General features: G+C 50.3%; 1 protein-coding gene across 7 annotated transcripts in view; it reads right to left on the bottom strand.

The window, feature by feature from the left end:
• CTNND1 (catenin delta 1) overlaps positions 1-13284 on the bottom strand; it is a 49695-nt gene that overhangs the window by 14885 nt on the left and 21526 nt on the right. For 4 of the 7 annotated variants that reach the window (XM_025182183.2, XM_014571027.3, XM_014571032.3 and 1 more), the window contains exons 3-7: positions 10503-10621; positions 8768-9071; positions 6823-6894; positions 5577-5735; positions 4780-5312 (exon numbers count right to left, since the gene is read on the bottom strand). In XM_025182183.2, coding sequence (XP_025037968.2) covers positions 4780-5312; positions 5577-5735; positions 6823-6894; positions 8768-8962 — 959 coding nt within the window. In that variant the 5' untranslated portion in view covers positions 8963-9071; positions 10503-10621. The remainder of the gene's footprint in view (positions 1-4779; positions 5313-5576; positions 5736-6822; positions 6895-8767; positions 9072-10502; positions 10622-13284) is intronic. The other 3 variants (XM_025182192.2, XM_075928927.1, XM_025182197.2) reach the window with 3 other exon arrangements.

Raw genomic sequence — 13284 nt, 5'->3', positions numbered from 1 at the left:
CCTGACAAAGCCCTGCTGGGCCTCTGGATACTCCACTAGCATGCTGAGATTACCCTCAGACCTAAAACTAACACAAGCCGCAGCTCTGTTTTCCCATCAGGCAGAGAAGGGCCTGAACAGTTCTAGCCTCTGGCCACTAGAGGGCAAGCTGGTGCCACCAATGTAAATCCTGAGAAATTAGGAGCCGGAAACAATTTTAGGTCATCAAGCTTGCTCTCCCCACCCTAGGGAAGGATCACTTCTATTGATTATTCTCCAGAGCCTCAGCCAGGCTGGTCCTAAGCTTTTCATGTAAAGAGAACTATTACAGACTCATTTGATGGGTACAGACTCCTGTTAGGTAGCTGAGTCAGATTCCAAGGGGAATTCCTATGGATACAATATATTTCAAGACAGCAAGTCCCTCCCTTTGCCCAGAAGCTGTTAGTGATGTTGAAAATACCAACACGCACAGCTCAAGTGCAAAACTGCTTTTGAAAAAATGCTTTGGGAAGCCATATCAGGCCAGATATTTTCCATGTAATGAATTTTAAAGTGGTCACCCATGTGACCTGGGGTGGTGAAGACTTAAAAAGCCATTTTTCTCCCTGAATAGAAGGGGGCTCTGAGCCCGGCCTAGATGCTAATGCAACACAAAACAAAAATGACTGTGTTGCAGCATGGGGATTAGCAAGGGAAAAGCCTACAGGAATGTCAGCTTGTAGTTCTAGCATTGAACTAAGACTCTTGAGATTTCATGTCAGTTCCTAGCTCTGACAGACACAGTCATGCTGTCCAAGTCTGCACATCTGGGCTATTCCATCTTCTGCAGAGTGGAAGAAGAAAAGGACTTCTCATACTGACTCTCGGTTTAGGGATGCATGCTCTGAGGCAGGGGCTGTCCTTACTGTACATATGGTGCCTAGCACAACAGGGCACCAGGAGCAATACCAACCAGCTTAGTAAATCTCAGAGGGGTAGTCATGTTAGTCTGCAACTTTAAAAGTGACAAATAGTCCTGTGGCACTAACCAGCTAATATCACTCTTTGCTGGATGCAGACAAAGAAAGAAAAACAGCACATGCTGATGAGTCCATTCTGTTAACGCTTTCAACTGCATCAGATTTGTTTCAATTCCTACAATGTGATTGTTAAATTTACCATTCCAGCCACAAAGAGATCCTACTTGCTCGCCCTTTTACCACGAGGACAGAAAAGCTATGCCACCACACACGCTGGACAAAAATGTTTTGCACATTTGTAACTTGGTCAGCAGAGATCAGAAGGCCAGTTTAAAAATAAAGCCAGTCTTAAAAAAAGAGGCACTGAATAAGGCTGTTAAAATGCCTTGCATGTGCAATACCCACACAATGCTGTGTTCAGACAGGTGTTTTACTGAGCCCTCTGGATAAATAGCTGTGGACGAGAACTGAAACATACCAGCACACTAATATCAGCATAAGCACTAATAGACATACCTATTCTGACACCAACTTTTATGCCAGTAGTTTGTCAGTACTAGTGTAAGCTATGCAGCAGAAACCATCATAGACTGCCATACTGTAGAAGCTGCACTACATTAGGACAGTTTACCAGTATAGCTATGCCTGCAGAACTTTTAACAGAGAAAATTTCTTAGCTAGGTTGCCAACTTTGCCTAAAGGCAAGGTTGCTCAATTGTGAAGCTGTCTCTTTGCATCTGATCAAGCATAGGACATGCCCACTCACCAGGTGGAATGGGTCTCCCCTTGGGATAAAAGTAACTATAGGCTACCCGAATTCCTAGATGCCACCTCCTACTTAGATGGAATTCCATGCCAAATAGTAACAGCCTGGTATAAGAAGTGCCATGACGTCTAGTTCTGAGTATCTGACTCCTCCCAATGGTGAGCATGCTGGATCGGTATTAGCTACATCGAATAACTGTCTGATCAGCGGTGCAGCTTCATGTCCGACTAGTTACGCCTGTTGAAGTGGCAATTCTGTTTGAGAGTCACCCTTACAATCCACTTTGATTGAGCCAGAACTCGCCAATGGTGATTTTGCTGCTTCGCCACCATTAGTGGTTACACTGCAATCCAGTGCTCCATAGCCACATGCCTTGGTGACAGGGTGTACAGATTGACTGCCACGTTGCCTCTGTAGTTTGACAGACATCTGAACCTCTAGCAGCACAAGACATGAGCTCAGTAACAAGCCACGCTGCAGACCGTTTCTTACTACGCCATGGTGGAGTACTCCTTGATTGTTACATCTGCTATATCCAGTTTGGATGAGTATTAAGCATTCACCCTAAGCTGGGCTGCATCAGAGAAGTTCTGAATGCCTCGTTACAGTGAAAGGCCACACTCTGGGACAATCCAAGCATTTCCATGGGAAAGCGAAGGAGGAAAGAACTGATCATCTACAGTGCTTTGATCTCATTCAGTTTTGCCGCCTGAGGTTTTGTACGTGCTTAGCAAGTTGCAACTAGACACGAGAAATGGACCCTTGTCCTTCATGGCTGATTATAGCCAGTACAGACACTGGGGGTGGGGGATGTGTTGTTAAAGACTCCCTTCCAAGAGTGCTTGGCAAATTGTCCTCCTGAAGTAAGTACGGGTTAGGATCTTGCTCAATACAAACATCTTGGGGTTGTTAATCTTGCTGAGTATTATCCCCAAAACTGGGAGATTCGAGACAGAAAGGTAATTGAGATAGTGGTGATGAGCCAACGCCAACACTGCTTGGATTCCATGGATTTCTGTGATGCTTATCAGCCTATCCCTGACTAAAACAGTGTTTCACAGCTCCGGAGCTGGAGGATAAAGGCTGGGCAGCCACACTGATTCTGCAGACAGTCTGACACCAGTGAAGACAGTACTGCTGGCTGCCAGCATACTGCCATTGAGCAAGTCAGTGAGCGAATTCCATCTTTCCCAAATGGGAGCCCAGGGGGCTGTGCTACGAGACTCGCCCCAGAGCCTGCCTCAGAGCTTCTCTATTTCCCTTCCTGTCTGGTGTCTGCCTGATGCCATCAGGGGGCCCGAGAGTCCTTTGGAGGTGCTGCAGCAATCCCAGAACACATCAACATGCCAGAGTTTGCAATGGCTGCAGACCAGATTACTCAGGACAGATTCTTCATCCCCAGTCCAGACTTAGGACTGGCAAGTTTGATCCCTCCTGTGCTGAGTGGCATGGCTTCCAGCCTTTGGAATTCACTTCTCTTGGCAGCCCAGACACAGAGCTAAATGACCTTCAGGGCTAAGAGAAAGAGGCCTGGCTCAGCATACAGTTAACTCCTTTTACCTGTACATTTCCAATCTCTACAAGGAACAAGTCTACAGCAACAAGCACGTTAGGAATTTTACTAAGCGTTCAGCTTTGGAGCTCAGTCCCTGTCAGACACACAACAGCACCAAAGTATCATGTAAATATAGAGCTCAGCAAAAAAAAAAAAAAAAAAACCACGCCAAGACCCTTGTACGCACTAGGGATGTTAAGGACTAGTGGACTATCAGATGGGGAGAAGCAACTAGTCAACTATCCTGTTGACTAGTTGCTTCTCCCCACCTTGCTACCTCTATCAGATAGAGGCAGCAAGAGGGGAGAAAAAAGGGGAGGTACTGCAAAGCCTGGGGTCCTGGGCTCCATGCGTTGCTGCCACTTTGAAATGCCGCTGCGTCAAAGGGGGCAGTGCCAACCTATCAACTAATCAAATAGGCGATGCAAAAATGCATCAACTACTCGATTAGTCAATTACACAATACTTAATATCCTTACTAAGTATTAGATGTTCTAGTGTGTACTATCAAGGTGTAGGCAACAACTTCCTGTTGGGACGTCCCTGTCTGGCTCCCTTCCTCACACTGGCTCCTCAGTTTATTTTGTGTAACAGTACCTCAGCAGCCCTCCTAGGAAACCACAGCGTCACAGAAGTAGCCGTGACATACTTTTACAGGAACCTAGACTGCAGGCATCCAGTCAAAGATCTACTTGCCTAATCAGCTAGGGAAGTGACTGATCTGCCCAAGACACAGTGGAACCAACTGCTGTTGTCAGATTTGTCAGCTTCTCCCCCACACACATGATGTTTCTTCAAGGGCAGTGCACCTCAAGTCAGCTGTCTGCCCAGGAATCAATCCTCCCTCCAGCCTGAAAGCTTGGGCTACAATCCCAGTGTCCCAGCTCAGTAGTAGCTGCAAGTTTAAACCAATGCCACACTGAGAAGAGTTCTGGGACTTTGCTTCAATGCACAGCAACACCCGATTCACCGCTGTTACGCTATCACGTCACTGCATGAACCACCAAAATGCAGCCTTTCCTATTATTTTGTACAACCCAAATAGACCCAGATTATAGGGCCAGGCTTACAGGAACAGAAACCTCTGCCAAACTGGCAAAGAGCATCTTGACAATGCAAGAGGGAGGGACGGAGAACAAGAAGCCTTAGGATTCAAAAGGAGTCCTTTTCTCCTCGCTAAACTTTGCCCACCGACAAAGCCATGGAGCATGCTATCAAGAGACGGTATGTCCAAAACAAAAGCCTCCAGACAGCGCACCACAACTCTGTAGAACTCCTTGCTGTGTAGGAGGTAAAATGCTGCAACTGCATAATTTTTAGAGTCAGCTAGACAGTCCCAGCTATGATAATTCTAGAGTATTAACCACATCCCCAACAAATACACAAGCTGTAACTAGGTGTCTCATTGAGGTCCACATCTTTGTTGGAACCACACATTACAGAGCACTAAGAGTGGGGTGGGAAAACACTCAGAGGACCAGCAATCTGCTACAGTGTGTAAAGCCTGCCTTTCCTACCTAAGTCGCCGCCGGGGGTCCGAAGGAGTCCCTGCCCGCCTGGCTGTGCCATAGTCCGGCATCATCCCATAATCCATGTCTTCATAGCCAATGCTGCGCTGGTCATCCTCCAGCCCGTATGGCTCTGGATGAAAGCGGTTCAGGTCCACGTTGCTTCCCCCTACCCGCACCTGTGGCTGGGGACCATAGACATCCTGCCGGCTGGGGGCCCGGTAGCCATCCATGGAGGGACGGTAACGTTCATCAATACGGGTCACACGAGACAGGCTGCCGTAGTTGTTGTCGCTACCAGGGTAGCCGTCCTCATAGGGGCGGCCATAGCCATCTGGGTAGTGATAGTTGCGGGGGAGGGTGGCAGTGCCAGGCTGGCTCATGTAGCTGCCAGGCCCCCCGTTGCCATTTTTACGGAAGTTCCTGTCCATGGTCTGGATGTAATTGTTGGAGACAGGAGAACCCTCCACAGGTATCCCATCTGGCCCAACGGGGACCTGCTGTACTGTCCGTGTGGTCACAGTCTTCACCACCTTCTTTACCTGAAGAGTGGGTAGAAGGATATGTTCTCAGATCACATGTACCAGAGCTGCGGATGCCCCCTAATCGTCCCAACCTCCCTGTTCTCTCAGCCCTGGACAGTCCCACAGCACTACTTATGCTCCCTGCATAGTCCTCCTCCCCAGCTTCAATTAACAATGCTTGAGACACATGCAGTTTAGTGCATATGCCCTCTTACCAACCTCTTGGAGAGGTCAAAATCAACACCACTGAACACAAAACAGTCCCCTTTTACTGTTCCTCACCGTGGTCTCTGTGCGCCGGGTTGTCCCATCATCCGACGTCTCCACTGACACAACCGACATGGCGCCCTCCGGATCCTCCTCCATGGTGTATGTCTCCTCCACAATCTGCCCTGGGTCCTGCATCCTGGGGACAGTGCTGTACAGGAGGTGGCTGCGGTCCTGGGGTGAGGAAGGCCAAACCAAGTCAGCCCAGATTGCAAATAGCAGCAGATCCCACCAACAGGAAACAGTACATCTGTTACCTTAGCCTGACCGATACCAAGAGAAGTTCCTACAACCTTCCATGAAATTCCTGATTTGTCCCTGTCTCCTTGCTTAGGGACTGCACTAATCTCTCTCATGGGTCCCTAAAAGGGTGGGTCCCACCTGACCAGTGGGTCGTGGAAAGGGCTGAGTGGGTCACCTGTCATTGCCCTCTGCTCTTGTTGGCCCCAGAGGCTCCCCACATCCCATTGTCACTGTTGCTAGGCTGGGACAGCAGGCAGCACCATCTGGAAAGCAGTGGCCTGGTAGCAAGGCCAGCCAGGCCAGTGGGGTGGGGAATGCACAAGCAGGATGCTCTCCTCCCTTTGATGCAGGGAAGACAAGATTGCATGGGCCCCTCATTGGGAGAGGGACCTGTCCCATGTGGGGATAGCGCATAAAAGATCTCAGAGCTCAGAGGACTGTTCTGTGTTTTCCGTCTTCCATTCTCATTGAGAGGAGTGAAGACAGAACTACATGGGTGTAGCAGGAATCCTTAGCGTTATCTATCCACACCAAACTGAGGACAGAGAGAAGGTCTCTCACTTTAATGGGAGTAACTGGGATGCAGGAAGGTACTGTCTATGCTACTGCTGCCCTCTACCTCCATGTTCACATGTGGCAGCTGCAGAGCCCAGTTCTTTGGCACACAGGCCAAGCCCTTCCTCCACCCCCAAGCTCCTGCTGCCACTACAGGGCATATGCCCAGGGAATGCAATGGGAGGTGTGCCTAGAATACAGGGATTTGGGGGAAGGCTTTCTGCAGAAAGCATCTACTCAAAGGAGAGAGGCTTCCCTGGTGCTAGCTTGGTGGCAGCAGAGGGGCAAGTATGCACCACGGCACAAAGAGGGGTGGGGAAGTCTAGCCAGATACACTTGGAGAGATGGGTCCCTTCCACAAGAAGAGACCAGCCACTGAGGGCTGGAACTGAGGCCTTGCCCCCTTGTAAGGCAATACCACCCTCTCAACAAGAGATACCAGCTCCTCCCAGGGGTCCTTTACCGGTGGTCCGTTGAGTTTCAGATCTGGAAACTTCTGCCTTTCCAGGTCAGCATCGCCCAGGAAACGGCCGTTCTGAAACAAGCCACATTAGCTCATTACGCTGCTTCCTAGCCCATCACCCCAGATGTTTGGAGGCAACAGGACAATGCAAGAAAGGCCAGGCCAGGCCCCCTTAAGATTAGTGCCCCAACTCCACCTTGTGAGGACTGTACCGACAGCCTCACACCCTAGTCTGATTTCCAGACTCAGCAACAGCCAGTTCCAGTGCTTCAGAGGTTAGCAGCAGAGAGATGTTAAGAGCAGCCAGGGCCATTCCATGCCCCAAGGTCTCAGTCCCCTACGCAAAGTGGCACAGTCTGGTCCTAGTACCATAGAGGTTTGTGCAACACAGCCAAGCAGGAGATGGATGCCACTGTCCTGTCCAGTCCAGTCTGAGGAGGCCCCAGGAGGAGTTTAATAAGCAGCCTTCTACAATGCTCCACCCTCTAGACATCCCTATGCTCCCACAAGACTGCCAGACTATTCTGATGTGCTGCCTGTCAGAAGGGCCAGCCCCCCTCCTGGGCGCACACACCCCCATCCTCATCCCAGAGGGAAGAGACAACACAAGTCACATCTTCTGATGTGGAAGCCATTGGCCACCAAACACCACCTCCCAGTATCTCACAGAGACAAGAGGGAACAGCGTGGGGAGTCAAATGCAGACCAGAGGGTAATGGCTTTTCACTCCAACATCTTTGCATACACTCCCTTCTCCCACTTACGGCCCATGGCACTGTCACCCCTTTTGAAGTATACACATGCACTTATCTAACTCCAGCAGAGCCTGGGAAGTTTCTCAGTAGCACCCATAACCTCAACCAAATAACCAAGCCCTTTGTGCCCAGCACAGTCAGTGCAGCTGTCCTCTAGCCCTTTAAAATAGGGTCCGAAGGGTCTTGACATCAACCCCTTAATAAAGCCCAACAGACAAAAGTGAGCGATAGCCACAAGAACAGAAAGATCAAGCCAGATTCACCGCAGCAGGCAATACAAGTTAGGAGCCCTGGAGACTCAAGCAGACTCTTCCCTCCTCCCCTCCTGGCACTTGCCCTGTCCCCTGTGACTACCCGTTATTTGAAGATGCTAGCCAGGAACTTCAGAGTAGGGTACTAAACCCAGGTCTCTGACACTGCACTTGTGTGACCATGGCCAAGTCAATTGAACTCTTGGTCTCAATTTCCCATCCAGATCAATGGGGCTAACAGCTCTGCCTAACACAAAGCTGGGGGTGGATACAATGAAGATTAGGAGGGGTCAAGATAACGTGACAGTGGGGACAACAAACATAGCATTGCCTCTACATTGGTGCAGCAGCACATTCTGTGGGCAGGGGCTTCACTTGAGCCCAGAGAATCATTGAGAGCCACCTGTGAGGGTTCCTGGATTCTGCCTGTCACATCCCTATGGTGGGCACTTTAAGCTAGTGAAGTGATGCCTGTTTTGTAGAGAGGATACCAGGCAAGCAGAAATGCCAGGACCTTCTGCCTCATTAGTCACAGGGGCAGTGGAACCAGAGGCTCCTGGTTCCCCAGGAAGGGGGTCCACCCCAAGTCTCCAGCATGATGGAGCCTGACCCATGAATCCAGTCCCCAGCTCACCAGTCTTACACTCAAACACATGCTGGGCCCTCTAAGCATCAGTGAGGGGGCAAGGGATACTACCTCACACCCCCAGACCTGCAGTGAACCTGGTAAGTTTTTACAGCAGTTACACAAATCCATTAGGTGTGGAAATAGCTCCTCTGAGGGGTGCCATTTGGGAGAGGGCAGGAGACACCTGTTCTATTGTGGGGCAACTCTGGTAGGAGCCAGACGCTCCACCTGAATCTGCCCCAGTTCATGCAGGGGCAGCCAAAAGGGCTCTGTCAAGCCCCATGTGCCCAACTTTCCAAGGGGGGTTTTACCTGGTGCCGGCGGGTGAGGGTACCGTTGGCCATCGTCTGGCTGGCGTCCTGCGGGGAGACCCGGACGCGCTCCAGCTGCGCCGAGACGTGGCGCCGCTCCTCCTCCAGCGCCCGGGTCAGCTTCTCAAACTGCGCCTCCTGCTCCTTGACGGAGGCCAGGATGCTGGCAGTTGACTCCACTTCTGAGTCGTCCATGACGAGGGCCCCGCACAGGGGGGAGGGAGGGCGTAGGGCACGGGGCGTGAGAGAGAACCAGCGTCAGACAGGGGGGCGGGGAAGGAGACAGAGGGGGAGGAGCTCCTCACTTCATGACATACAGTTGAGGGAAGGAGAGAAGAGATCAGAGACAGATGAATTATCAACTCGCAGGCCAGGTTCTCTCAGCACTCAACGAAAGAGCAATTGTCAACTCTGCCACCTTCCCTCTAAGGGACAATAGTAACAACTGCCCCAGGACAACTATCCTGCCATGCAGGAAGGAAGTGTCACCCCTACAACAGGAAGCTCAGATGTATGCTCAGCAGCTCCTGCCCTCAAGTCTAGAAATGAGGCTTCCCAATCCTCCTCCTCTGACAAAGGCCTCAACAGGACCTGTACAAGCAAGGCAGCTCTGACCCCTGCCGCTGGTGCAGTCCAGACAGAGAGAGTCTTATCTCCACTGAAGGGATCCCCGGTGGATAGGGAGGAACCCTGATCAGGACAGAAGCTTGGGAAAGAAGTCTCCTGAACCAGCTCCACTTAAACACATTCCCATTTCATTGATTTGAGGGATACCTCCTAATCAGGCCCCTCGCAACCTTGGGAAACAAGGTCATCTCCAAAGGGCAAATGTGACAGTCACAAGTGGGTGATGATCACTCAGCCGTCTGGCTGGAAGGGAAATAAATGATCGGATCCTTCCTCAGCCACAACTGCTCCCGGTGAGCAGAGGCCCTGTAGGGAGGTGTTCCAACCAGAACCTTCGCGGGTACCTGCTTTGGTAAGGGGAGATGCTTCCTGCCATACCATTCCCTGATGGAGGCAGAGTGCTGCTGTTTAGAGAATTACCCATTTGACCTGTGAGACCCAACCCATTCCATGCTAATTCAGCCCAGGATTTCACAACCCTGTTAGACATTCCCTTCATGGGGCAGGGACCCAGTGGGAACACCATACCTGTTAACTCACACCCGGGAGTCACTCCCACAAACCCCACTCAGCTTCCCTGTTACTTTAGACTCACCTAAGACTCAGGGGCCAGACGCAACCCCCAGCTTGCCTGGATCAAACCCCCAAGGCTCAGGGTTTCCTCCCTAGCAATGGGGAGCCTCCTCCTCTTGGGGCTGGAGCACACAAAAATCTACAAGTCTGGGCCCTCCTAGGCTCTGGTGTGCAAGAGGAATGTGCAGTGTCTCCCTCCTTCTCAGTCGGGGGCCTCATCAGTGAGCGAGTTATTTGTTTTTAAACTTTTCACTTGTGTGCGGCCCTCCCCACCGACTGATTTTTCTGTGGGTAAATGGCCCCAGACCCAAAATTGGTTCCCTACCTCTGCTTTAGACAATATGACTCAATCCACTGAGACCTAGGACATTAAGACTAGTTGTGAGGAGGGTCTGTGGCCCTAAACCCTAGAAGTGAGGGTGTCACACTGCCTTCTGACCCACCTTCTGTGTTGGCAGAGAATTATATATAGTGAAAAAGGAGGGAATCAAAAGGTTTTAATTCAATATTAAAATGAACAGTTTTCCATACACACCTGTAAGGAAGGAAGATGGGATTCGATTGGCTAAGGCACAGCACAGCCAGGTCTAGATGCAAAAAATCATGGGAGAAGCAGCCCAGCCACCACCAATGAGGAAACAGGAGGGAAGAGAGCTGTAGAGACAGTCAGGGGATAAAACAGAGTGAATATAACATGGGAAGGAGGGAGGCAACAGAGGGCATGTCGAAAATGAACAGGGGTAATAGGGCATTATGGGTGACATGGAATTGCTTAATGTGACCTTCAAACAACATTGCCATCCCTTGCAGAAAGGGATGGAGATTGTCATGGGAGGAGAGACTGCCTCTCACCAGTGGGGGCACCTTGGGGTCAGCTGTACACACCTTGTGCAGCATCTAACACAGGATCTTACCTCACTGAAAAATGGCTCTGAACAGACTTGCCCCAGTGTTGCCCACTCAATTCCAAAGGTCCTGCTACCTCCTAATTGTGTCTGGATGCACTCCCATGGGTTCACCCAGCCAAGGTAGTTCCTTACTAGCCCCTTCAGCACCCACCCACCTGAGAAACCTGCATTGGAGTCAAGAGGTGGGCCGCCCTCAGAGCTGCTATGTCCCAGCACATCTGCTAAAGTATTTTAGCAACATACACAGCCGTGACAGGGAGGGCAGACATGTGAGGACTAGTCCAGCTTCTGCGCCAGCTGCCTTGGCTCACTTTCCCACGCTCCCCAGCAAGACACCAGTGCTTGGAGAATGTATGTCTGTTCTTCACAATCCAGGCCCAGAGTGTCTGTTTTGCATTCCACCTCCCCCCACCCAGTGCATGCCCTACCCTCTCCTGCTGATGTCCAACCCTGGACTCCACCCATGCCCCTCAACCACAACATACATCAAACCCAGTTACTCCAGTGCATGGATCGCTAAAAGCACAGACTTTCCAATCATTTCATTTGTGACGCAGTAAAACTAAACCAGACCTGCCCCTTTTAGAAGAAGGAATAAGACCTGCTAAGAGGCACAATAGCCATCTTGGCTTCAGTTCTTATCAAGTACTACAGCACAGAGAGGACTTTGAGCCCAGCAAGAGATTTTTTTTTAATTTGCTCTGGAGACTGTCTGAATTGCATTTTAACATCTGGTGGCCTCCGCCCTGTAATCTTCTTTCACCAATAAAAAAAATCCAGTTCTACTGCTGGGCACATCCTAAGCATGAGCAGAAGAGACCATGATCTGCATGCACACACCCATCCCCACCAGCACTAGCTTCCTCTCCCAGTACACAAGTCAGCTTGCTTTATCTTCCAGCACTCATGCTATTCCAGTTGGGCTGCAATGCAGCAAGCTGACAAATTTTACAGGTAGATACCAAGCCTACTGAGCTTCAGCCAGAGTGTGAGGAAGGGAGATCAGAGCATATGCCCACGTGTAAACTGGGTCATAGTTTTGGGGTGGGAAGGAAGCCCTAGTCTGGTCAGAGAGCAATGACTGCAGGCTGCCAGTCCCAAATGGTTGCTGTGGGTGACTTTTTCCACTGCCACTAAGTAAGGGTGAGGACTGGGCCTAAGGCTGCCTTACTAGCCCATGGGCTCCAGCATATACTAAGTACAGAGGTGGGGGTGAGGAAGAACAATGTACCCGCATGACCTAACATTTAAGAACACAAACCTATGGTTAGAGACTGCAAGCCAAAACTTGCAGACAGGGCAGAGCTGACCTGCCAGCAGACAGAAACCTTTCCCCCTTCACTAACACAGGGGTTCTCAATCTTGGGGCTGTGACTGCTCACAGGGTTGCAAGGTTATTGTGTGGGAGTCATGAGCTGTGAGACTTCACCAAGTCTCTTTGCCGCCAGCATTTAAAATGGTGTTATTAAAAATTATTTTTATATTTAAGGGGCATTATGCTGAGACTTGCTGCGTGAAAGGGTCACCACTAAAGATGTTTGAGACCCACTGATTGAGAACCAAGGACTGCACTCAAGTGTTAGCCAGCGAAACAGTGAAGGAGCTAGTTCCCTGAGGGCTGAGCATCATCACACCCCTGGGGTCTCAGAGGCACTTCTCAAACCCATTGCTAGAACTTTTGGTCTGTTTGTTCTGCTTCTCCAATGTTAGTTTCCAGAGCAGAATTCTGACCTGTACTCCATCCTTGGAGGGAGGGGGGGAAGTCACCCCCTCCCCAGAGGGAATAGGGATGCGAACAACTAGTCAACTATCTGATAAGCAAATGTTTATCAGACTGTTGACAGGCTAGTCGAATAGTTGTTCTCCCCCTCTCCCTCCACACTGCCTCTATCAGAAAGGCAGCGGGTGGGGGTGGGGGGGGAGGAAAGGGTACTTCATAGCAGCAACACCTCATGGAGCCTAGGGCTAGACCCCAGGCTTAATGGCATGCAGCCCGAGGTCAACTGGTCCCCAAGCTGCACGTGGCATTTCAAAGCAGCAGCGCTGCTTCGAGCCCAGGATCAGCTGAGGACTCCTGCCCAGTGCTTTCACCTTTTAAGGCTGTTGCTACACTTCAAAGGTGGAGGCACCCCATCGACTAGTCAGTACAAAATGCATCAATTATTCGATTAGTCAATTACTTGCAATTTAACATCCTTAAGAAGGAATTTATTTAAGGGTCTGCCACCCAATTCCCAGTCAGTCTTAAAACTGCTACTCCTGTCTCTTCATAGCACAAAAAGTAACATAACTATCCCTCAGGGTCTGTAACTTTAAAGACAAGTAGTCCTGTGGCTCCTGTGACACCTTACAGACTAACACACACACAGAATCATGAGCTTTCATGGGTAAAACCCACTTGCCCATGGA

The sequence above is a fragment of the Pelodiscus sinensis genome, chromosome 4, assembly GCF_049634645.1.
Source record: "Pelodiscus sinensis isolate JC-2024 chromosome 4, ASM4963464v1, whole genome shotgun sequence".
Taxonomy (NCBI): Eukaryota; Metazoa; Chordata; order Testudines; family Trionychidae; genus Pelodiscus; species Pelodiscus sinensis.
This window is presented reverse-complemented; position numbering and strand designations above follow the sequence as displayed.